This window comes from Helianthus annuus, chromosome 16 (assembly GCF_002127325.2).
Source record: "Helianthus annuus cultivar XRQ/B chromosome 16, HanXRQr2.0-SUNRISE, whole genome shotgun sequence".
NCBI lineage: Eukaryota > Viridiplantae > Streptophyta > Magnoliopsida > Asterales > Asteraceae > Helianthus > Helianthus annuus.
In genome coordinates, this window is record NC_035448.2 from 5,210,724 (window position 1) to 5,236,655 (window position 25,932).

The 25,932-nt window shown below is 36.6% G+C and overlaps 4 protein-coding genes across 4 annotated transcripts; all 4 read right to left on the reverse strand.

Annotated features, from left to right (window-relative positions):
• Positions 1 to 2,533: 2,533 nt before the first annotated feature.
• On the reverse strand, positions 2,534 to 5,040 carry LOC110917897 (putative UPF0481 protein At3g02645). Its single transcript, XM_022162339.2, has 2 exons — positions 4,279 to 5,040; positions 2,534 to 3,592 (listed from the first exon to the last, which is right to left on the reverse strand). The coding sequence occupies exons 1-2, from the start codon at positions 5,038 to 5,040 to the stop codon at positions 2,708 to 2,710; spliced, it is 1,647 nt and encodes a 548-aa protein (XP_022018031.1). The 3' UTR covers positions 2,534 to 2,707.
• Positions 5,041 to 6,598: 1,558 nt separating this feature from the next.
• LOC110916701 (putative UPF0481 protein At3g02645) lies at positions 6,599 to 13,755 on the reverse strand. The gene is made up of 3 exons (XM_022161389.2): positions 13,329 to 13,755; positions 8,709 to 9,277; positions 6,599 to 7,813 (listed from the first exon to the last, which is right to left on the reverse strand). Exons 1-3 carry the CDS (start codon positions 13,637 to 13,639, stop codon positions 6,906 to 6,908), a joined length of 1,788 nt encoding a protein of 595 aa, XP_022017081.1. The 5' UTR covers positions 13,640 to 13,755; the 3' UTR covers positions 6,599 to 6,905.
• A 2,319-nt stretch (positions 13,756 to 16,074) lies between these two features.
• On the reverse strand, positions 16,075 to 17,843 carry LOC110916510 (putative UPF0481 protein At3g02645). The gene has a single exon (XM_022161227.2). The coding sequence runs from the start codon at positions 17,841 to 17,843 to the stop codon at positions 16,110 to 16,112; it is 1,734 nt and encodes a 577-aa protein (XP_022016919.1). The 3' UTR covers positions 16,075 to 16,109.
• A 1,344-nt stretch (positions 17,844 to 19,187) lies between these two features.
• On the reverse strand, positions 19,188 to 22,220 carry LOC110918074 (putative UPF0481 protein At3g02645). Its single transcript, XM_022162457.2, has 3 exons — positions 21,924 to 22,220; positions 21,197 to 21,752; positions 19,188 to 20,428 (listed from the first exon to the last, which is right to left on the reverse strand). Exons 1-3 carry the CDS (start codon positions 22,169 to 22,171, stop codon positions 19,502 to 19,504), a joined length of 1,731 nt encoding a protein of 576 aa, XP_022018149.1. The 5' UTR covers positions 22,172 to 22,220; the 3' UTR covers positions 19,188 to 19,501.
• Between the last annotated feature and the right edge of the window lie 3,712 nt (positions 22,221 to 25,932).

Sequence of the window (25,932 nt, forward strand, 5' to 3'; positions counted from 1 at the left end):
AAGTGCACCCATCGTGGACGTAGTATAGTGTTGGTAAGATACCGAGGTCGTCCAAGGACACAAGAGCTTTTAGTACCGGTTTATCCTCAACGTCTACTCAAATCAAAATGTTAGAAAAAGATTTTTAAACTAAGAAAATAAAACTAATTAAATGCTGAAAAATAAAATAAAAATAAAAAAAACAGATAGACAAGATGAATCACTTGGATCCGACTCGTGTATTAGTATAACCTTTGATTATTTTCGCACTTTTGCACTTGTTTAAGAGATTATCTTAGTTATTGTAGTAGGCCCCTCTTTTGAAGGCGACGTTACCCTCAACCCAGTAGTTTGAGTCAGCAAGGATACAATCCTAAAGGGTCGGATTATTGAAAGATAATGAATTAAGTTATTAATGCAAATTATGGTAGGCCCCTCTTTTGGAGGTGACGTTACCCTCGACTAAGTAGTCTGAGTCAGCAGGGATACAGTCCTAAATAGCCGGGTTATAGTATTAATAGTAGTTAACTTATGAGGGGGTCAAAGAGTTTGGATCCCCGCCATCCAATACCTTTGGGTATTGAAGGAGATCCTACTAAATTTGACCCAGGTCCCTTGCAGGACCTCTAAACGCTGAACAAGGGCAAGACCCTTACCAAACCGTTCCCTTAACCCCCGACCAGGTAGCCAACATACCTCCATATAGACCATGGAGATATGAATGGTGAAAATCTTTTATTTTATATAGACAGTAAATAATGCCAAGACACCACGGATAAACGATAAGGAAAAGTCACCTTCAACATAAGCAATTAGTTATTAAAGTCATTAATACAAAATCAAATAAAAAGTGCAAAAGATTAAAAATAAAAAGTATTATACTAAACACTTGTCTTCACCAAGTGATGTAAGAGACTTAGGCAAACATGGCCTTGATTGTCAAGAACTCTTACGATCAATCTTGGATACCGAGACGACTCACACACTCTATGATGGACAATGGATGATGGTGGTGGATGATGGTGTTGTGATGGAGGTGGGTGGTGGATGAAGTGTGAGAGAGGTGGTGTGCCAAGGGATGAGTTGCAATGAAGCCAAGCACTCCTATTTATAGGCTGAACAGAGGCCTGGGCACGGCCCCGTGCCTGTCTGACACTATCTCTCCTCATTAATTGTAATTCGCAATTACAATTAATGCGTCTGCAGTACTTTGGGCACGCCCCCGTGTTCACTGGGCACACCCCCGTGGTGAGCAATAGAAGCTTCTACAGGTTTGTCTTTTCTGCTCATTCTTGGGCACGGGGCGTGTTCAGTCTTCTGCCTTCTCTGTTTTGCTTAGGAGGATGCTGTCGAGGGGTCGAGCAATACACTTTTGTTCCTTTTCTTGTATTTATGTTAGATTTAGCTGCCTTTTTGCTTCTTTTATTAATTTGAGTTCATTTAATCCTGAAAATACAAAAGAAAGACAAAAACACACTTTTTCCAACATTAGTACTTTAAAAGGGTTAGTTTTATGTCTTATTTGATGTAATTTATATGTTGCATTTTACACACATCACTTATCTCCCAACCCATTAGTCATACATACATATACACCAAATTAAATATTCATCTCAAAATCAAAGAGAAACCACTAGAAATTATTAATATGATTCATATGTTTACATTAAATTGAAGATAGAGATAGACATTTCAACAAATCTAAAGCAAGATTTTACTGTATTAGGTCGAACAAGAATTCCAATCCAGGCTAGAGGGAACCATTAAAATACAAGAGAAGAAAATAATAGAATTCTATTTCAGTATATCAAGTTCCTCTTTACTGAAAATATCATGAAAGATTTTTTATATTTGAAATTGGATGAATGTATAACAAAGACAAAACAACAACCAACAATAGAAAAACAAAGCAATCTTTTGTGAAATATGTTTAGATTTCGACGTTGATACGCGGGCGGATGTTTTATAACATCCATCGAAGAAAAACAATAAATTTTGTTAAAATAGGACATATAAAAAGAAACACCGTTTGTGATCTTTTCTACAAGAGCATAAACAACGGTCCGGTTGGAGGTGTTTGACTCATGTGGTCCGGTTTGCTTGAGCAGACTAGGTTGATTCGAAATGGTAGGGACCACCCACTCACAAACTTATTCTATTTTTTTTTTTTTTGTTTTTTAGTGTAAAAAGTGAGGTTTGATGTGGAGGTTTGGAATTGTTTATTGTTGGAGGAAAAGTGAGGGTGTGGAGTGGTGATGGTTTAGAATGATGTGACATGCTAACTACGCAGTCCGTTGGATAGACTTTGACCATCGTTAGAGATGCTCTAAGCAAGTTAAAATCTAACGTGGCGAGTTACCGTCACAAACGTTTTTTTGTTTTATTTTATGTTTTCTCACACAATTTTTACGTAATTAGATCTCAAATACTTTTTGTTCGTTAACATAGATATTTTTCTCGCCACAACGTGCGTGGAAATTCCACTGGTTATAAACATAGCCAAAGTTAGTCGTTTTCTTAATAGCACAATGATAAACATAGACAAAGTTAGTCGTTTTCTTGATAGCACAATGATATTATATTATTTGTATCTTACAAAAGTTGTCATTACATATCTTGACTTATTTTAAGTAGTTATTTTAAAGAAATGCACACAGATATACTTAAGTCAAAGTCTTACAAGTTACTAATTTTTTAAAGAAAAACACACACATAGTACATAGTATACTCACTCGACCCCTTGAGCAGCAGGAATCTCTGGGAGCTGATGGAACACTCGAATACAACTATACACCGAGCAAAAAGCTTGTACAGTAGTCAAGAACAACATAAGCAAAGCAGCCAACAAAGTTAAAATCTTCCAAGATGCAAACACATATTTCTTCAATAACTTGGACAATTTCACCCTCCATGTTTGGTCATACATCTTATTCACATTTGCAACCACTGTATCCATGTAATCCACCTTTGTCAACTTCACAGATTTACTCATTCCGTTCCATAAATCAGCAACCTCTTTATCACTCTTCAAATAGTTGAACACTATATCTCTTTTACTCAAATACTTTGCGTCTTGTTCTGTGTCGATTATCCCATTCATTAACTCGGTGTAACGAGCCATCACCAATGGTCCCGTTGCAACACAAGCTTCGTGTGCTACCAGGTTTCTTAAATAAACCTTGGTGTTCCCATCCAGTTCCACCTTCGGGAGGTACAACGTACATGTTTTGACATCAAAACTAATGTTGGATATTCCACCTTCAACCGGTTTGAAACGGATTCCTGCTTTGGCCATATCTGTAACCGACGGGATCTTGATCTCTTCTATCTTTGGGGCTTTTGGCTCATCACTTTCATCCTTCGGTTTCTCCTGTCCTCTACCAAAAATGCTTTCCCATATTGGTTTCAGTAGAGAAACTAACGGTAATTTATTACACACAGCCATTGGCTTCCCCAACTTGAATTTCTTGATAACACCTACTTTCTTGATTACTTGCAATATGACATTCCAAACCTTTGAAACATCAGGGTTTTTTGCTAAAGATTCTTCTTTTTCATCTTGAACTTGCAAGTCGCTGGTTGGATCGTTCGGCATGTCGATCTCATGATAATTCTATCAGAGAGAATATACTTAGTTATTGATGAACAATTTATGTTTATAAGATTAATATAGAGCCTAGTAATCCTATACCACCCCAAGCTCAAACGACCATTCGACGAAAAATTCAAACGGCCGTTTAAAGATAGAGAGTTACGACGCAAACCCTAACCTTCATAAACGGCCGTTCGACGAATCATCAAACACCGTTTTAAAAGTTTTAAAAGAAGAGGGGTTTATCGTGCAAGCGCAGATCTTCAAATGACCGTTTGGTACTAACTCAAACATGTGTTTTAAAACGGTGTGAGATTAGATTGTTAGTGGTGTGTATAAAGAAACCCTAATCCAACATCCTTTTTTGTTATGGGGGACGGAGCACCATTGGGTTCCTTCTTGTGTCATAACACCGCCGCCACCCATAAGGGTAAGCAAGGCGGGTATGTTTTGCCACAAAGACTACCCGTGAACATGGTGTGAATGTCGATGCACTTGTTTGACCATTAGGATTGGTGGTGAGCTTGGTTGAGGAGTTTGACATTGTTAAAATTTAAAAAAGAATAGTTTATGATAAGGGTAAGGCGTCGCCAGTATTTTGTGGCCTAAGCCCGGTAGTTTTTAAGATTTTTGACATACCCTGGGTGCCCTTCCCCCTGTAATAATAACATAGCAATAAAGCTTAGCTAATATAATCTCTCTCATACCGCGGTGCTAGGGTTTATGTTGCTGTAGAATTCGGCTTCGGGCACAGTCATGTGGTAGAGAAAGTCGAGCAGGTGAACACACTTTTCGATCGGAACATGATCCCGCAACTCTTCTCCGACAAACGGAGTAAGATCGCGATACAACTCTTTCAACATTGTCTTCAACATCTCATCAGCATCATCTGAGTTCTTTAGTTCACCAGTTTTTATATAGGCCAACATCTTCCTGAGTAAAAACAACGGGATCTGATTCTCCACCTTCACCACATCTCGAAGAATCGCCATATGAGAAAGATCCTTCGTAACGTCCTTCTTATTCACACCTTCCTTTTTATCTAAATACACCTGAAGAAAATCAAGTAAATACGCGGTGTCAACAACCATCATCCACACTAGTGTGTCACCATACATACTCAGAAACGTATGGTAGCAAGCGCGGATCTCAGCCTCGTGATCTTCCTTCATTTTTTTCACAAAGTTTTCGAAGGTAACATTCATGTATTTTCGGGTTCTTCGGGCAGCAGCCTCCTTGTTCCTCTGCATGTTGTGGACGTCGGGCAGCAAATGGTGGAACGGGCCTAACGCGACTTGTTGTGGGATATAGCATTTGGGATCGGTGGCTTGAAGCACTTTAGGGACAGTGAAGATACAAACAATATTCTTTTTTTCTTCATCGTCTTGTTCGTCAACTGATTTACGAATGTCTTCGACCCATTTTGTTTCGTCGAAGTCGTACTTCACGAAGCTGGGTGAGGAATGCATGGTAAATTGGCGATGGAATTGAATATATGCTTGTGATAAGGGTAGTGTATTGCACTAGCAACATATATACACACTAGCTAGCTAGTAAAGTGACTGATCGAGTGATATATTATTCTAAAGAACACAATGTGATATGTGTGTTGGAATCTGAATAAATGAAAAAGAAGTTTTTAGGGTGTATATGTGTGTAGCCACCATGGACGGACCTATGGTGGGCTAAAGGGGCGGGCACACCCCTTAAGAAAACGACAATAGTGTTATATGCGGATTTAAATCCGAATCGAACCCCATAAAATTTCGTGATCGCACCCCATGAACTTAAAGTGAAGAGAAGAAAAGGAAAGAAATCGTTCAACAAACCTTTCCGGCCAACAGTCGTTGCTAGAGTTCATCTCTGTTTTCGTTGGAAGAGAAAGAGTGCGATTTTTTTTTCTTTGATAAAAATAAATGTTTATGAGGTGAGAGAAACGTGAAGCTTTTACACTCACACTTTTATATTGTGAGTAGGTAAGACTAAACGGTATGGGGACCGTCCCCACCCCGTCTAGCCCCGTCACCACCTCACCGGTCCCCAACACTATTTCCACAGGGACGTCGTCGTTCTCTCCGTCTTCTCCCAGCCGTTCCAGCCGGGCCGCCACATCTATAAGTTTGTTACCATTATCTCTAAAAATAGGTTTTGTTGTTTTTCTTTTGTAATGTTATGAAATGTCACAAGAATGAGATTCTCTAAGATTTTTTTTTTCTTTTATGAAAGGAATTCTCTTAAGATATTGAAACAAAATTCTATATGCGGATATAAAACTGCAACAAAATAATTTCACCAGTTATTAAAAAACTCCTGTCCATTTAAAATTCTGAAGCAGAGAGCCAATTGGATAAAGTTTGATCAAGAAACCATCCACACTAGAGGGAAGATATAACAACCCATTAAAAAAATTATAATAAAGACAAAAGAAAATAACAGGGAATCCATTTCAATATATGTCAAATACGTCTTTATATTGAAAACACCATGATCATTTATGTTTAAAAATGATTGAAAACGTCATGCTCTAGTAGTGGCCACAGGTATTTAAGTTCCACCTATGGTGGACCCGTGTTAGTTTTTTTCCTTCAGGCCACAGGTGATACGGGTTTCTCATTGAGGGATTTAAATTTGATGATCTTTTCTGTGAGAAGGCTCTCAAGCGCAGACCCAGTTAAGACAACGTATGCTAGACCTCCCGACATTCGCAAATAATTCGCACCTTTCAAAAAAATAAATAACAAAGTGAAAACAACAACAATAAAAATAAAACCAATAAATTTAGATGAAATAGGACATAAAAAGAAACATTGTTTTAAGATTTTTCTATCAGCAGCCTAACATCTAATGTGCAGTTATCCCCATAAATGTTGTTTAGTGACATGACCAATTACTTAACTCCCATGTTTAATATATATAAGCATAAGTTGTCGAGTGAGAAGACCGATCTTAGTAGTAGTTTACTTGAATAACAATTACTGAACAATACAAGCTTATACCATGTGTATCATCATACCAAAGTTGTAATTACATATCTTGAACACCATTAATTAGTTTTTGACATGATAGCATACAAAAGGAAATACAAGGCTAGAGTATTCTAAACGAGATAGAAGACTACAAATCCTGACAAACAGGGGCGGAACCAAAGGGGGGTCAAGAGGGTCAGTTGACCCTCCGATCACCAGAATTCATTGAATGTTCATATAGAACATCAGAGTGTTAAAGAAACAAACATAAAATGGACTCCTAATTTTTAACATGTAAAGAAAATAAGCTTATGATGACCCCCGACTGCCATTGCTGACAAAGTTAAAGATGAACACACATAGTAAATTCATGTCGCTCCTTCAGATCCAGGAATTTCGGGGAGCTGATGAAACACTCGAGCGCAGACATACACTGAGCAAAAAGCTTGTAACGTCGTCAAGAACAACATAAACAAAGCAGCCAACAACGTTAAAAGCTGCCAAGATGCAAACACATATGTCTTCAAATACTTGGATGATTTCACTCTCCATGTTTCACCATACATCTTATTCACATCTGCAACCACTTTATCCATCTTCGGCACTTTCGTCAACTTCACAGATTTACTCATCCCATTCCATAAGTCAGCAACCTCTTTATCACTCTTCAAATGGTTCAAAACTATACCTCTTTCCCGCAAATACTTTGCGTCCTCTTCTGTGTCGATTATCCCATTCATTAACTCGGTGTAACGAGCCATGACTAATGGTCCCGCTGCAACGCATGCTTCGTACGCCACCAGGTTTCTCAAATATACCTCTGTGTTCACATCCAGTTCCACCACTGGGAGGTACAATGTAAATGTTTTGACATCAAAACTAATGTCGGATATTCCACCATTAACCGGTGAGAAAATGATTCCGGCTTTAGCCATTTCAGTAACCGACGGGATAGTTATCTCTTCTATTTTTGGCGTTTTCGACTCACCACTTTCGTCGTTTGATTTCTCTTGTCCGTCTTCACCGCGGAAATTTTTGAACATTTGTTCGATGGGTTCTTTCAAGAGCTTTAGTATTGGAAGGCTGGATATGATCCTCCATGGAAGTTTGGTTACCAAAATGACTGGTCTCCCGAAAATAATTCTCTTGGAAATTCTTATCATACCAGCGTTTGATTTGGAGAGGATTTTCCATATGTAATTTGTGAACCGTCGAAGATCACTAGGTTTTGCAAAAGACTCCTCTTGATCACCATCACATGCTTCCTCAGTAATACCTGTTAGGGGTATAAATTGTAATTAGCTAATATACTTTGTTAGTTACAATTAGTTTGATAGTTTTTGTAGGTCAAGTGACTTTATTAATAACATTTTTTTTTTGAAAAGACTTTATTAATAACATAACACTTGATTTGATTTGAGGTACTTGAACTAATTTAATATCATGTGCGCCTTAATGATTTTTATATCTCCTTTGTTTTTAATTTTAAATCATCCTCAATAAAGTTATTTGGTAGAATAAAAAAAAATATATTTTTTTTATTTATAAACAATAATTAATTTTTTACATTATTATATTTCTTGTATACAATGCTAATATTTATACAATATATTTTACAAAGATATAATTGGGTCTTTATAATAAGTTACTAAAACATGATTCTTTTAGTTACTTGGATTAAAAATAAACTCAAGTTAAACGCAAAATGTTCTATAAATGAGAGTTAAAGAGAAGACTAAATTACGGTTTTTGCCACTGTGGTTATATCACTTTTCCCCTTTTAGTCCAAAAAAAGAATTTTTTAACATCTGAGCCCCCAGCGTATTTTTTTTCTAACTCTTTTGGCCCCTAACATTTAATGGATGTGGGTTAGTGTTAGGGGCCAAAATGGTTTTAAAAAAACGTTGGTGGCTCAGATGACAAAAAATTCTTTTTGGGCTAAAAGGGTAAAAGTGATATAACCATATAGGCTAAAATCGTAATTTACTCTAAATAGAATAAAGATGTTTTAAGAAAATAGCGAAATATGGGAGCTAGTAAGTGAGTGTTTTTATCCTTTATTGAGTTGGAGATGGTACTCTTACTTAGTTATATCACATATTAAGTTGTACACTTTCTCTACGTTGTAGATCAGATTTTGTTAGAGTTGATACAAAATTTACAATATATACCTTCATACTCGATCTCAATCACCTCATCTATATGAAGCTCTTTATTGTTCGGCACGGTCATGTGGTAGAGAAAGTCGAGAATATGATCACAATCGTCGATATCAACATCAGCCAATTCTTGTTCATGAAAAGGGGACAACTCATGGTACAACCCCATCAACATCGACTTCAGTTTCTCTCCAGGAGACTTATCATCACTCTCCTTACGTTGATGCTCCAACATATTCTTGATCAAGAACAACGGGATTTGATTCTCCAACATCACCAAATCACGAAGAATCGCCACGTGAGATAGTTTCTTCCCTGTAGCGTCCACCAAATGAGACATTGAGGATGTAACTCTCGTGAGTGTCTGACCCTCTTGTTTCATGGAATACACCATGAGAAACTCAAGTAAAAACGCCATGTCAACAGCCATCATCCACACTAGTGTGTCACCGGACATCTCCAGAAGCTTATGGTAGCTAGCTCGAATTCGAAGCTCGTCATGTTTCTTCATTATATCCACGATCCGTTCAAAGCTAACATTCATGTATTTTTGGGTTCTTCGTGCAGCAGCAAGCTTGTACCTGGTTAGCAATATACATATTAGAATTAGAATTTTGTTTTAGTTATCTCCATACATTTTAGAAAGAATATATTTGTTATGGTTTAGTTTGATTCCTTATATCATAATTAGAAGTTATTATTGATTATAGGGCTCACAATTTCAGACATGAACACGATAACATGATACAAACCGATACGATCTTAATATGTTTCGTGTCTTAAATACGTTGACACGATAAGAACCATTATTATTCGAGTCTAAATAGGTTAAAGGCCTGTTAACAAGTTAAGCACCCGTTAAGACATGTTAATAATTTTTAGAGTGAATTGCAAATTTTGTCCTTTATTTTTAGGCCTCTTTGCAGACGCTCTCCTTTATGTTTAAAATTGACGAGTTTTGTCCTTTATGTTTTCAAATCATACAAGTTTTGTCCTTTAACGCTAACCCAGTTAGATTTTTCTGTCAAATTTAGTCATGTGCAATGCACATGAGGGTAAAATTGTCTTTTCTCCCACCTCCCATCTAAAACTCCCCTCTCTCTCTCTCTCTCTAACAACAACAGGATCATCAGCTTAATCCCCCAACCACCTGTTCTTCACCATCCATCAATCTCACCAAATTCACCCTCAAAGCCCTAAAATGACCACCACCATCCACCACTACCTCCTCCTCCACCATCCTCCTCACCACCACCACCGTCACCGCCGTCATCCGCCCCGGCCAATCCCTCGCCGCCGGACTGAATGCCACTTATTTACCGTGTAGACCGAATGCCAAAAAAACACCTTAATAATGGCTTTATCCACTTATTTACCGTGTGGACCGAATGCCAAAAAGACACCTTAATAATGGCTTTATGGCTCCTCAAAACACACACCTCCTTTTTCTCCACTAAACTACAGCACTTATTACACTCTTTTGGCGGTGAACGCTACAAAGGCGGTCACATTTCTTGGTTATTCTTCACCCCCAATCATCAAAAAGGTAAAATCTATAGTTCATCAGTTTCTTGAATTTCACAAGAATCTGTTATCAGATTCTCAAATCTACATAACCCATTATCAGCCAATGAGCTAGTGGTGGAGTGGTAAGGGAGAGACCTTGTGTTCCAAGTGACCCAAGTTCAATTCCTACCCCTAGCATTTAGTTTCTGCGGCACCTGGTGATGATGGGAGACTAGGCGAGTAGGCGGCGATCGCTAGTTCGATCCTTGAACTAGCGGGTTTTACCTCACCGCACTGTCGTGCCTTCGGGCGAGTGTTCACGGGCTTCGGCCCTAGGTGAGGGTTTTCCCCGGTTCGGAAGGCGAGTGTATCCCGATGTGGTGAATTTCTCCAGTAGCCCATTTGGAGGATTCGTTGGCCGTTCAAAAAAAAAAAAAAACATAACCCATTATCAATTTCATCATTTGGTTCTTGAAATTTCCACCATGTATAATTGTATGACTGTTATTGTTTATGTTTATTTCTGATCTGTCATTGTGTTGGGTGAGTTGGATCTTGTGAAGGTTTATGTTATTAACCACTGATTAAAGGCTGTTTTTTTTTTTTAATTTTGATTAAGAACTGAATTATGGGTCATTAATGGTGTAATTTTATGGTAATTATGCGTATCATTATCATATCGCTTTCATTTTTATTTCATTTTATGAAATAAAAAGTTTCTGGTTTTAGGGATTGTTATCTTTGTGTGACCAGCATTCATGAGTAGAATTGTGGACCTCCATGATGAAATTGCTGAGAATTTGGTTAACGGCGGTGAGGGATTGGCCGGGGCGGATGACGGCGGTGACGGTGGTGGTGGTGAGGAGGATGTTGGAGGAGGAGGTAGTGGTGGATGGTGGTGGTCATTTTAGGGCTTTGAGGGTGAATTTGGTGAGATTGATGGATGGTGAAGAATAGGTGGTTGGGGGGATTAAGCTGATGATCCTGTTGTTGTTAGAGAGGGAGGGGGGGGGGGGAGTTTTAGATGAGAGATGGGAGAAAAGACAATTTTACCCTCATGTGCATTGCACATGACTAGATTTGACAGAAAAAATCTAACTGGGTTAGCGTTAAAGGACAAAACGTGTATGATTTGAAAACATAAAAGACAAAACTCATCAATTTTAAACATAAAGGACATCGCCTGCAAAGAGGCCTAAAGATAAAGGACAAAACTTGCAATTGATGTTGAGGTGGAGGTTATACTGACATACACGGCCTCAAAATTGAAAACGTCCTAATTTTGAAATCGCATCTCACATTCTCCCTTTCTCAGTCCTCTCAGCCGCATGCATATAGGATGTTGGGGTGATGTGAAATAACAGTTTGATTTTTGTATCAATTTACGTCCAATCTATTAACCATGTCCAAGTTTTTTGTTATCTTTCTATCACAACACCAAAATACCATTGGGTGTGAAATAACTAAAATATCACTTGGTATTCTAATATATATATATATATATATATATATATATATATATATATATATATATAGAGGGTGGGTTCTAGAGTGAACACTAGTGTATTTGCGAACTGAGTGAACAAATTCTGGTCATTGATCTACACACGTGTATGGCCAGGATCTCATCATCAAATATTAAAATACACTAGTGTATTTCAACATCAAATCATGACCATTGATCTACACACGTGTATGGCCAGGATTAGTTCACTCAGTTCGCAAGCTACACTAGTGTTCACTCTTGAACCTAATCCTATATATATATATAGGAGAAGGATCCGTTAGGAACCACCCTTTATTGCGAGAACCCGAGAACCAATGTGAACACAACCAAAAATAGCTAAAAAACACACAATTTGTTTTTAACATCTTTTATAAAATAATCGCTACTTTTAGTAGCAAAAAAAAACATTTTTTTTGCTACCAAAAAAAAACATTTTTTTTTGCTACAAAAAAAAACATTTTTTTTTGCTACTAAAAATAGCGATTTTAATGTAAAAATATTTTAAAAAAAAATTGTGTGTTTTTTTGATTTTTTTAGGTTTTTTGGGGGCTTAGTTTTTAGCATTTTAGCTTAGGGGGTGGGTGGTTTAGGTTTTTGGGGGGTGGGGGAGGGGGGTTTAGGTGTTTTTTTTTTTTTTTTTGGGGGGGGGGGGGGCGTTGGGGGTTAGGTTTTTTTCGCTATTTTTGGTTGTGTTCACATTGGTTCTCGCGGTTCTCGCAATAAAGATGGTTCTCGCATGAACCTTACCCTATATATATACAGGATTAGGTTTAAGAGTGAACACTAGTGAATTTGCGAATTGAGCGAACTAATCCTAGACATACACGTGCGTAAATCAATGGCCAAAATTTATGATGAAATAGATGACTGAACATAAACGAGTTTATTTAACGAGAAGTTCATGACCGAGCTAGACGTTCAGTTGACCATATAACCAGGTTTTGATGATGAAATACATTAGTGTATTTTATGATTTGATGATGAAAATTCTACGAATACACGTGTACAAATCCATTTGAGGGTTGTGCTGGAACCTACCCAATCCATTCTGAAAAACGATCTGTAGGGGTTTACGGTGCCGAAAAGACATGAGAGTTGGAGACTGGGTTGACCTACCATTTAGGTCTCCGAAATGTTTAGCGGTGATGGTGAGAAAGAGAGATTAGAGAGCGTGTGGAGTGTTTAAGTTATTTTATTTTTAGTTTTTTTTTTTTTACTTTTTTGTTTGTTAAGTTTTGTTGGCCAAATGATTTTTTTATGTCTTTTTACAAGAAACGAACATAAAAATCAAATGGCGTTAGGGGTTGTAATGTAATTGACACTAAAATTAAGCAGTTAGATTAAAAAGGTAAAAAAATCTTTTGAAATGTAATAGATGTTTTTGTCAAACCGCAGATACTAAAATGAGAGTTTACTTTAAAAACATTTTTAGGGTGGGAAAAACAATTTTAGATGGCCTTGTTGAGTACCATGTGTCTAAAACATTTTTATTTATTATATAGGAAAAAGTAATTTTAAATGTCATCACTGAGTGTCACGTGTCCCCTAACATTTTATTTATTACATATAGAAAAAGAAGATTAAAAATACATAAATCGTAATTTTGTTGTTCGGCATACCTTTGCATGTCATAGACCTCAGGGCGCCAATGGTGGAATGGGCCTAACGCAACTTGTTGTGGGATGTAGGAATTAGGATCGGTGGCGAGAAGTATTTTAGGGACAGTGAAGATACAAACGGGAATTTTACCAATTTCTTCATCTTGTTCAACAAGCGATTTACGCATGCCTTCAACCCATTTGTCTTCGTCGATGTCCATCTTTAAGAAACCGTGGGAGGAGTTCATGGATATGGCGTTGAATATTGAAGATGTGGATGGTGTATTACTAGTGTTTTGCTCTAGCCACACACATATATATATATATAACATATCCACACTAGTAGATTAATTAGTTTAATAACAAAATGTGAAATGTGAAAAAAACAAGAGGTTTCCAGGATATACATGTGGACACATATTATTTGGTAGTTATGATATGCAAGACGTGATTCAAATGGTATTCACACAATGGTAAAGGCTAATGTATATATTATATGTCTAGGGTTTTGCATGTATTTTGCTTATGGGCTCCCTACAAAGGGTATCAAGACAAAAGCCAATGTGCAACACGATTATGATCGTGATAGGGATAAGGGAATTGTGAGCCATACACTGACACACCCTATTTTTCTTTCAATTCTTTAACACTATACTTCCCCATCTCCTAAATATATATCTATATTATTAGTATTTAAATCATTTCCTATCTACATAATCGTAAATTCCCATCAAATTTCAAGATGATATATGAATGGTTAAGTTAAAATGTCTAACTTTTTGTCATTTTCTTCTATCCATACTCTCTTTTCTCTTGATCAATGACATTTATATTTAATAACGATCTATACTATATATTAGAGTATTTATAAATGAAAAAAATAAGCTTATGGATAATAAACTTATCACATTCATCAAGAACATAAATTCAAAATTACATTATATTGTATTTGTGTATTTGAGTTAAAGGTCTAATCAGTGAACCAAAATTAATCAAATTTAACATAAAATGTGTTTTGCAATTTTAGAGAAGTTAGTTAAAAATATAGATGTAATTTGCAGTATACTATATAATGTTTATCATATGGGTTTCCTTGTTTATTATAAGGGTTTCTCATGTGTTACAGCCGTGAAGCCTATTCGAATTTTGTAACAAACCATCTTGATCTTCGATTAACAACTTTCTTGGAATTAAGCCCTAACGAGGCTTTCAGTGGCGGAGTTAGCTCATTAATTTAGGGCTATCCCGAATTTTTTTTACCGTGCAATCATACAATAATAAAAAAACGATAATAACGTCTTAAACCTAATATATAACAAATATACAAACTACTAAACTAGAATTCTAGATAAAATATAACATCATCATACAAGAAATTAAACTTAAGATTTAAAGGACAAGAAATCGAACAGGTATGTCGGTCAATGGCGACGTTGCAGCAGGTTGAATCGATTTTCAGGCCATGAGGCGTGAGAAGGGCTAAATTGCTGATCATCGGCGTCTGTCCTATACTCCTGTTCGTGCGATATTGAATGTTCGACACTTCAACGTTTGGGTTTCCTTCCGGTTTCAATTGCCGCCAATGCCCATAGTGAATGGTTTATTTTATTCTTTTGGGCTTAATTATTATTTGGGCTTAATTATTAACTAAGTTTTGGGCTTAATTAATAATATCAAGTTTTATAATTTTCTCTTATGGGTATTTTTGTATATGTTTAGAGGTGTCCTATGTAATCGAAAAAAAATACACTTCAAATACGAGGTTGAGCCGTAGCCCGTGCTACGGCAACTTACACATTAGTTCCGCCCCTAGAGGCTCTGATACCAATTTTTTTTTTTAAAATAACATTAGAAAATGACAACCAACTCAACAACAATCAAAGATTAATTTCTACTATTGATTATGAACAAGCTGATTAAAATGTAGAAATTGAAAGATAAAACATTACGTTTATAATAGCTATCAACAATAAGCCTAATTACGACTATATTAACCAACCTGTCCTGCTAAGACCATGCGTAGTGGGCGTGATTTTTTTAAAAATTGCCCTCAATCACGCCCAAACACGCCCCCTCCCAACCCCGTGGGCATTATTGGGCGTTATTGATCAAAAATTCCCCCTAGGTGTTTTTTAAATAATGTTGTGTCCAAATTTGAAGGACCAATCACATTTAATCTTCCTTTTTCTTGGCCAATAGCTTTTTTTGTTGGGCTTTTTATTTTTATTTAATTATCTACATCCTTTTAAAATAATACCCACATACCCACTACACCCATTTTAGAAAAAACGCCTAATAATGTCCCTTGTTAACTGTACTGCCACATGGCGAAAAACGCCCAAAGATGGGGACATTATTCACCCTTACCACTACTCATGTTCTAACAATTAACAAGTATAGTCTCAGCTAACTAACAATTAACAAGTATAGTCCTTGAACTTTAGCCAACCTATCATTAGCTTCCGAAACATCGACTAATTTGCCCTTGTGACTTTATTAACCAACCGGTTTGAATTTTAACTTTCTTTTTAACACATGCGCATGTGATGCTTGAGTATATGTCAACTATCAAAAAAAGTGCATCAAGTTTGCACCTCTAAGCTACGTCTTACTAAATGTTAGTTGTTTTCTTGAAGTTCAATTACTGATTAATACAATAACCTTACATTACTCATATCACACAAAAGTTTTCATAACATATCTTGAACAACATCAAGGAGTTCTTTTTGACATGAAATTGAACTCCTTTTAAATGAAAACACGCTACTAAAGTACTTTTAAACACACACACAATACGTTTGTTCACTCGGCTCCTTCAGATCCAGTAATCTCTGGGAGCTGATGGAACACTCGAGCGCAACTATACACCGAGCAGAAAGCTTGTACGGTTGTCAAGAAGAGCATAAACAAAGCGGCCAACAAAGTTAAAATCTTCCAAGATGCGAATACATATCTCTTCAAGTACTTGGCTGATTTCACTCTCCATGTTTGACCATACATCTTATTCACATCTGCAACCACTTTATCCATGTTCGGCACTTTAGTCAACTTCACAGATTTACTCATTCCATTCCATAAGTCAGCAACCTCTTTATCACTCTTCAAATGGTTCACAACTATACCTCTTTCCCGCAAATACTTTGCATCTTCTTCCGTGTCGATTATCCCATTCATCAACTCGGTGTAACGAGCCATCACCAATGGTCCCGCTGCAACGCATGCTTCGTACGCTACGAGGTTTCTCAAATAAACCTCCGTGTTCACATCCAGTTCGACCACTGGGAGGTACAATGTACATGTTTTGACATCAAAACTAATGTCGGATATTCCGCCATTAACCGGTGAGAATAGGAATCCGGCTTCAGCCATCTCCGTGACTGATGGGATCGTGATCTCCTCCATTGTTGGCGATTTGGGCTCGCCACTTTCATCCTTCGGTTTCTCCTCCCCTTCTTCACCACGGAAGTGTTCCAACATTTGTTCTATAGGTTCTTTCATGTTCTTGAGTATTGGAAGGCTGGATATGATCTTCCAGGGATATTTTGTTACCGACGCGACTGGTCTCCCGAAAATTATCTTCTTAAAAATCCATACCATCTTCTCAAAAATCCCTACCATACCCGCCTTTGATTTGGAGAGTATCTTCCAGATAATTTTCATAATCTTTGGAAGATTAGTATGTTTCGCAAACGATTCTTCTTGATCACCATCATGTGCTTCCTCCTTAATACCTTGATGATCATACTCGATCTCAATCGCGTCATAGGTATGGAGTTCTTTATTATTCGGGACGGTCATGTGGTAGAGAAAGTCGAGAATATGATCACAATCGTCGATATGAACATCAGCTAGTTCTTGCTCATGAAAAGGAGACAACTCATGGTACAACCCCATCAACATCGACTTCAGTTTCTCACCGGGAGACTTGTTGTGAGTCTCCCGGTGCTGATGCTCCATCATCGTCTTGATTAAGAACAATGGTATCTGATTTTCTACCATCACCAAATCACGAAGAATCGCCACGTGAGATAGCTTCTTTCCTGCCGCGTCCACCAAATGAGACATTTCGGATGCTACTCTCGCGAGACTCCGACCTTCTTGCTTCATGGAATACACCAAGAGAAACTCGAGTAAAAACGCCATGTCAACCGCCATCATCCACACCAATGCGTCACCCGACATGTCCAGAAACTTATGGTAACAAGCACGGATTCGAACCTCATCATGTTTCTTCATTATTTCCACGATACGTTCGAAGCTAACATTCATATATTTCTGTGTTCTTCGGGCAGCCGCAAGCTTGAACCTTTGCATGTCGTAGACCTCTGGGCGCCAGTGGTGGTATGGGCCTAACGCGACTTGTTGTGGGATGTAGCAATTAGGGTTGGTGTCGAGAAGCACTTTAGGGACGGTGAAGATACACACGGGAATTTTTCCGATTTGTTCATCGTCGTGTTCGACGATGGATTTACGCATGCCTTCAACCCATTTGTCTTCGTCGATGTTCACCTTGGAGAAACTGGATGAGGAAACCATGGCAGTGGAGTTGAATGATGAAGATTACGATGGTGTAGTGCATTAGCCGTATACATATATATTTATATATGCACACTAATAGAGTGGTTAATATAATAACACAATGTGATATGTATGATTGAATTTGAAAAGGGTAAAGAGGTTTCTAGAGTAGACTATATATGTGGACAAATGAGATGATCACACATGGTAAAGTAAAGGTTAATTTTTTAAGGGTAGAAATGATTAGTTGGTATGTTTTTCTTCATTTAGCTTTTAACCAAACAAATGAACTAATACCAACATTGAAGCAAATAACTTTTTATCATCATATTCGTTTATCAAGAAATATACATGTATGTGTATGTTTATATCCATTCGTTAATATTTTAAACAAGCGTAAATTAATGAACGTAAAGAGAGAAAATGAATAGGCATGCTAATAACCTAGACGTTTAGTTGAACGTTTAACGAGAAGTTCATTTAAGTTTGTTTGTTTATTTAATAGATGGCTGAACATAAACAAATTTTTTTGTTCATTAATTAAATGATCAAATATGACCACTAACATCGTTCATCCATTTATGTCCGTAAACTTTTATGTATGTTCGTTAATGGTCGTTCATTTATGTTTGTGTACATATCCTTTAAATACGTTTATTAGTAATTAGTAGTACGAATTAGACCATCATGCATCAACACATCAACCTTTTTTTTTTAATTTTAGTACCAACATTGGCTAATATTGACTAACAAATGAACGAACGAGCAAGGACATATTCATTTTCTTTTGTTCTAATATTGTCTTTAATTTATGTGCATTTACGTTTGTTTACTTACACCTAACATGAATATTAATGAACGAACATAACAAGCTAACATAGCAAAAAAATGTATCTGTTTAAGTGTTCGTGTTCATTACTTTGTTTTTTAAAACTTAAACGATTGAACATCTACAGGCCTCTTTTGTCTCTTTTGTGTTTGGTCAATTTGTACACAAGTAGAGTTATTAGTTTGTATGTTGAAGATGTTCAGCATGGCGAAACTGGATGAGGAAACCATGGCAAGTTAAGGAGTTGAATGTTGAAGATGAGGATGTTGTGTTGCCCTAGCCACATATATACACTAGTAGAGTTTTTAGTTTAATAACAACGTGATATATGTGTTTGAATATAGAATAGAAAAGTGGTTTCTAGAGTATATATGTGGACACATATAATTTGTTGGTGATGTAATCCAAGATTCCAAGACCAATATTGAAATGACCTAGGATATTCACACAATGGTAAAGCAAACTGAACTTTAGGCCTGTAAAGAAATCATGCACTGTGATAATTACGAACCTACTTTCGAACTTTAGGCCTGTAAAGAAATCATACAGTGTGATAATATACCAAGCTTACAAGACAAATACAAGGGATATGACAATTTACACAATCATTGGAATGTACACTAATACATATTTTACAAGATACCTTAAATTGAAATCTACCTAAAAGTTAAAACATAAACAAAATTCAAGAGTCAAAATAGATAATAAATTTAGACATACACACACAGACGAGACACATTTACAGTCACAAGTAATTAATTGGGCGAGGCTAGACTTACCTTTCATGTTTTTTTTACATTGAGTAAAAACCATATAGGTGTGGTACGTTTAGCACAACTCTGTGGTTTCATTCCGATCCTCCTTGGATATCTGGGAGCGTATGAAAGATACGAGAACAAGTATACACGGAGCAGAATGATTGTAATCCCGTCAATAATAACATAAATAACGCAGCAAAAATCGTTAAGAATTTCCAAGATCCAAACACATATTTGTTCATGAAATTCGCAATTTTCACCCGCCATGTTTTACTATACCTCGTGTTAACATCTTCGATCACTTTATCCATCTTCGGCACTTTCGTCAATTTCACACATTTACTCATTCCATTCCACAAATCCGCAGCCTCTTTATCACTCTTCAAATGGTTCAAAACTATCCCTCTTTCTCGCAAATACTTTGCATCTTCTTCCGTGTCGATTATCCCATTCATCAACTCAGTGTAACGAGCCAACACCAATGGTCCCGCTGCTACACAAGCTTCGTACGCCACCAAGTTTCTCAAATAAACCTCTGTGTTCACATCTAGATCAATCACCGGGAGGTAAAGTGTAGATGTTATGTTATCAAAACTCATATCTAATATCCCCCCGTTAACGGGTGAGAAAAGGATTCCAGCTTTTACTAGTTCCGTAACTGAAGGGATTTTGATCTCTTCAATCGTTGGCGCCTTCGGCTCGCCACTTGCATCTTTTTCTTTCTCCTCTCCTTCACCGTTAAACTTCTCGAGCATTCGCTCCATGGGTTCTTTCATGAGTTTGAGTAGAGGAAGATTAGATATGATCTTCCATGGTAATTTCATCAACAAAGTCATAGGCCTCCCAAAAATGAGTTTCTTGAAAAGCCTTACTAATCCTGCGTTTGATTTCGAGAGGAGGTTCCATATGTAATTCATAACTTTTCGAACTTCACTTTTTTTTGCGAAAGTTTCTTCTTCTTTTTCCCCTCCATCTGGTAACTCGATGATTTGTTCGTTTTCAATGTCAATCTCAGCCTGATATTACAGAGAATATATTAGTTAGAGTTTATTGTGTATTTATTGATCAGTTATTTGTAAAGGTGAAAGTAGGTTATAATAAGAAAAAACACTAAAATTGACACTAAAATGTACTCCAGGTTCTTGAAAAAAAAACAACCAAATCAATCAGAGACGGTCCTGAGAATTCGTGTACAATATTCGAGCTCGAAAAAACGTGCCATTAAGCCTTAACGAAATTGAGTATTGGGCTCACTAAAGATTTAAACCTAGTGTCAATAAACGTGAAAATTGAGTATTGGGCAGGCTCACACGAGGGTTTCATGGTCGGCCCTGAGGGTGAGTGGGGGGACCACCGGTGGCCGACCCTGATTGATAACCATCTGGGAGGACCTGGCCGATTTTACACGTTTATTCAGGGCCGGCCATGAAATCAATAAACGTGTAAAATCGGCTAGGGCTTAGCTGTTAATTCAGACTTAGCCTTTGCTTTTACATGTGTTGCCTTTAATTTGATTGGTTTGATTGATTAGCCAGAAATGAAAATGTCTATTTTGTCGTGGCTAAAATTTTAACGTTTAGTTTTGTAGCTTTTTTTTGTTAACATGTCCATTCATATGACTTTATTATATAAGAAAACATAACTAAATATTACCCTCTATTTTTTTTTGTTAACATGTCCATTCGTATGACTTTATTATATAGGAAACATAACTAAATATTACCCTCTATAATAATTATAATTATATAACAATCAAGCATAAAAAAATATATTATCTCTAGTACCTCCATGATTCCGAGTTCCTTGTTGTTGGGCACGGTCATGTGGTAAAGAAAGTCGAGAAGATGATCACAGTCATTGATGTCAACATCCGGCAACTGTTGTTCATGAAACGGAGTGAGCTCCTGGTACAACCCCATGAGCATTGTCTTCAACGTCTCATCAGCTGACTTCACTTGACCACCTGTTAATTTCCTTAACTGGTGTTCCATCATCGTCCTGATTAAAAACAAGGGTATCTGATTCTCCACCATCACCACATCTCGAAGAATCGCCATATGAGACAGCTTCTTCCCTGTAACATCCACCACATGAGACATAGATGATGTAACTTTCTCAAGAACCCGACCTTCTTCTTTCATGGCGTACACTTGAAGGAATTCGAGTAAAAACGCCATGTCAACTGCCATCATCCACACCAACGCGTCAGCGGACATATCAAGAAACTTGTGATAGCAAGCTCGAATTCTAGCCTCGTCGTCTTTCTTCATTATCTCAACGATTCGTTCGAAGCTCACATTCATATATTTTTGTGTTCTTCTTGCGGCAGCAAGCTTGTACCTTGTTAGATACAAGTCGATAAATATATTAGTTAGGATTTTTACCTTTGTTATTAGAAGATACTAATGTTTGGTTACATTTCTTCTATTATTATCCTTATTGTATAGCTATATATAGTTGATTAATAATATATAATAACTCATGGGGTATTCATTGTACATATACATGTACCTTTGCATGTCGTAGACCTCTGGGCGCCAATGGTGGAAAGGGCCTAACGCGACTTGTTGTGGGATGTAGGATTCGGGGTCAGTGGCAAGAAGTACTTGAGGGACTGTGAAGATACATACGGGAATTTTGCCAATCATTTCATCGTCGTGTTCAACCATGGATTTACGCATGTTTTCAACCCATTCGTCTTCATCGATGTTCATTTTAGAGAACGAGTATGAGTTGCTAGAGAGTGATTTGGTAGCCATAGTGACAAGAATGGTTAATGGTGTTTTAGTGTTTTCTATGCTTAAAACACATGATGGGTCTTATAGAGGACATAACGTTGATTTAGGGTTTACATATTTACATATTTTATTGACCACGTGAAGAATAATGTATATAAGGAAACACAATATATGTTATCATGTAGGTTCACATGATGGGACAACTGTGACAGCAAGCAAAAATTTAATAATTGGTTTGATGAATCAATGTGATATAATGATGTTTCATTTTATTAACGTACACCTTGTTAATTATTGTTTTGATGAATTAATTGATATAATGATGTTTCATTTTATTAACACCTTGTTAATTGTGATTTGGAATAATCACATGACGACCTATAACTTATATCGTATATATCAACGTCGACCACATCACCTTAATTTTTATCTTAAACGATGTTAACTAAAAGTTCCCTTGCCAAAAGACACACTTCTCCCTACACTTTGCACTTATGGGTAAAGCGGGGCGGAGTGAGTTCAGTATAGAGTGGGAAGGAAACAGAGAAGGCTGAGGTGTAAGCTATGATAGAGAAACAACAAGATGGAGAGAACACAATAACGAAAACACCGTACCATCCCGAATTGGAGGAAATCCACCAACGGGATGGAGAGGAGCAGGATGGGAGCTAGCAAAAGTTGAGGTGGAAGCTGACATGAAGAAAACAGCAGGACAGAGAGACCACAACAACGGGAACATCATCCCGAATTGGAGAAAACACAAAGAAGGAAATGATGCACCAACGGGATGGAGAGAAGCGGGATGCTAGACATCGACTCTGTCCACCCTTAGGATGAAAATCGTGTTAGATTAATTTTATGCAAATTGATGAACGCATACATGACTCATATATTTATTTGTGTTAAATAAATTAATTTCAACCTGGGCACACTTAAAACGATGTAAACCAATCGTAACTCATGTACCCGTTTATCTAGTTGATCAAGCGGTTTGGTAGGTTTCTAATCTGTAAATGAATTGTAATCAAGTTGTAAATAGGTTAAACAAAACGAGTTGAAAACAACTTATTAAGAGTGTTAGAATTATTAGAGACTAACCCAAACACAACATGTATATTAAATTATTAGTTAAACTAAATTTGACTATTTTTCATGTTAATATTCGGATCCTATAAAAAAATTAAGTTGGTCAAGTTGCAATGGTGTAAAGCCATATGATGGAATTGGATGATTAATGTATAATTATTGCTGGTGGAAGCTGCTTGGTAAATACTTAAATCACTTCAAAACAAATGCTCCTATTGTTATTGCATTATGCAATAATTAGAAGTGTATAAGTGCAACCGGCCCCATGTCCTTTAATTATCATATTTAGCTTATAAGATTCTTCACAGAAAATACTTATCCGTCAACATCCTTTCACAACGTGAATAATGCGATATTATAATACATATAACATGTGGATATCGAGTTAGATAATGGTCAATGTTCTGTAAGAAAAGTGTCTTTTAGTGACACAAATATGTAGTGAGACATATAAAATACACAAGAGTAGGTAAAAGACAGTGTTACTCTCAAATTTTAAATATTTTCACACAAATTCTCCTATATATTAATTTATGAATCAATTGAATAGTAATATATAATATATTCAAATATTATATAATAAAATATTATATACTGTTTTTTTATATTTTTATTATTTTCGCATTATAATACTACTTCTTTGTTTTTTAAGTTTGATAAACTTGATGTTAACCGGTATTTGTACCGAAAATACCGGTTCGTTATCGGTACATGAATGAAAAAAACAGTACCAGCCTGGTACATAAAACGCCAAAACTCGGTACTGGATTGAGTTTGATAATCTTTTAGTTCGAGAAATTTAGTACTACTACCCAGTACCATTTGCTCATCTCTGATCACGGGTACCGTACGAACAACAACGGTATCGTACAACTGTTTTTTTAGTTTCAGGGGTAAGGATGAACCCGATACCAACTGATACCGAATCGATATTGGTACCGAAAATACCGGTTACGGTATCGGTATATGAAGGTAAAAACCGGTAGCGAACCAGTACCAGGAACGCCAAACGGCAATACCGAACGGGTACTTAGGATCTTTCGGTTCATGAAATTCGGTACCGGTACCCATTACTATTTACTACGGGTTTCTACCGAACAACATCATTACCATACAACTTTTTTAGTTGATTTTCTTTCGGTTATTTTTTAGTGTTTTTTTTCTACATTTTCTTTTTATTCTTCTCAGCGATTCCGTGTGCAACGCGCTCGTAGTGATTTCAAACATATATAAACACAGACTAAATAACAAAACAAGTTCGCCGCAACGCAGCGAATATTTTTTATAACTAGTATAAATTCATTTGTAAACACCTTAATTTAATTTAGAATTACTTGACGACCTAGAACTTGTATCATATATTTAATTTAATTTAAGTAGACAGGTTGAAATTAATAAACCTGTGCATGACCCTTATATAACCCCAATAAAACATGCACGTTAGTAGATTGTTCAGCTAAATGGGTTATACAAGTTGATAGATTGTAAATAAGTTATGACCAAGTTGAAAACTTGATGTTGAAGGAAATACCAAGCCGCACTCCTTTAATATTATGAAGAGGGGCCGCCCTCTTTATGTTTCCGCACCAATCCTTATTTACTACTACATCTTTTTTGGGGCTATATTGCTTAGTTGGTAGAGCATTGGGTTTTAACCTATTGGTCGCAGGTTCAAGTCCTGTTATACCCAAGCCTAACTTTTACTATACTATGAATAAGGATGTGTAGTAGCGCAAAGAGCACTCTTTGGCCTTTGGATTAGAGGCGCTTCGCCATCTTTGATTGAATGGAAACAGATATCTAAAGTGTGCAATGAAGGATCTCGAACATGATATCGTGTTGAAGGACAATCTGTAAGGAGAAATGAGTATTTTATTAGGGCTACAATTTGAAAAGACTGAATCACCCTCATGTGGATGACGTACGAATTCATTTTTTCGTATTCGTTTATTTTATTTGTAACACATTATTCTTCAATAAACCTTCCGAGTTAAATTTTTTTTATAACTTACATTTAATTTTTACAGAAACATTAAATAAATTTAGAAAACAAACTAATTTCTATAAAAACTTTTTACAATTTTAATATTTAAATTTAAGATTTGTACTAAATAAAGTTTAAAAAAGTAAAGGACCAGAAGGACTATTATTGTCAAGTAGAAAAATATTAGACACCACAAGGACTATTATTGTCAAGTCCCTAAAACTTTCAAAACATAACAAATCAAAACTGCTTTACAGGCGGGATTCCGGCAGATTTCCGGCAACCCCGAAACCACTAATCGGATTCGTTTTCATCTATTTCTTTTGCGTCAACCTTTATCTACATCCTAAACTAATCTATAACCCAAACCATATCCCCTGTCGCTTATCCGGTCACCATCCCCAACTATTCCGGTGACATTTACGTCCCCAACTATTCCGGTGACACCTTTATCTATATCCTAAACTAATCAACATCCTAAACTAATCTATAACCCTCACTGTGAAACACCACCACGAAAACCATCAAACACCACCCACCACCGACCAAAATTTTTTAAAAAAAAACAACAAAAATAGACAAAGGAAAGCTGAAATAATACACTAACCTTTTATGAAAATCTGGACCGTATAGGTTGATAAGAGAGAGATCGAGCGATACGAGAGAGAGCGTTTGTGTGTGTGTTCTTGGTGTTTTAGTGTGTGGTGTTAAG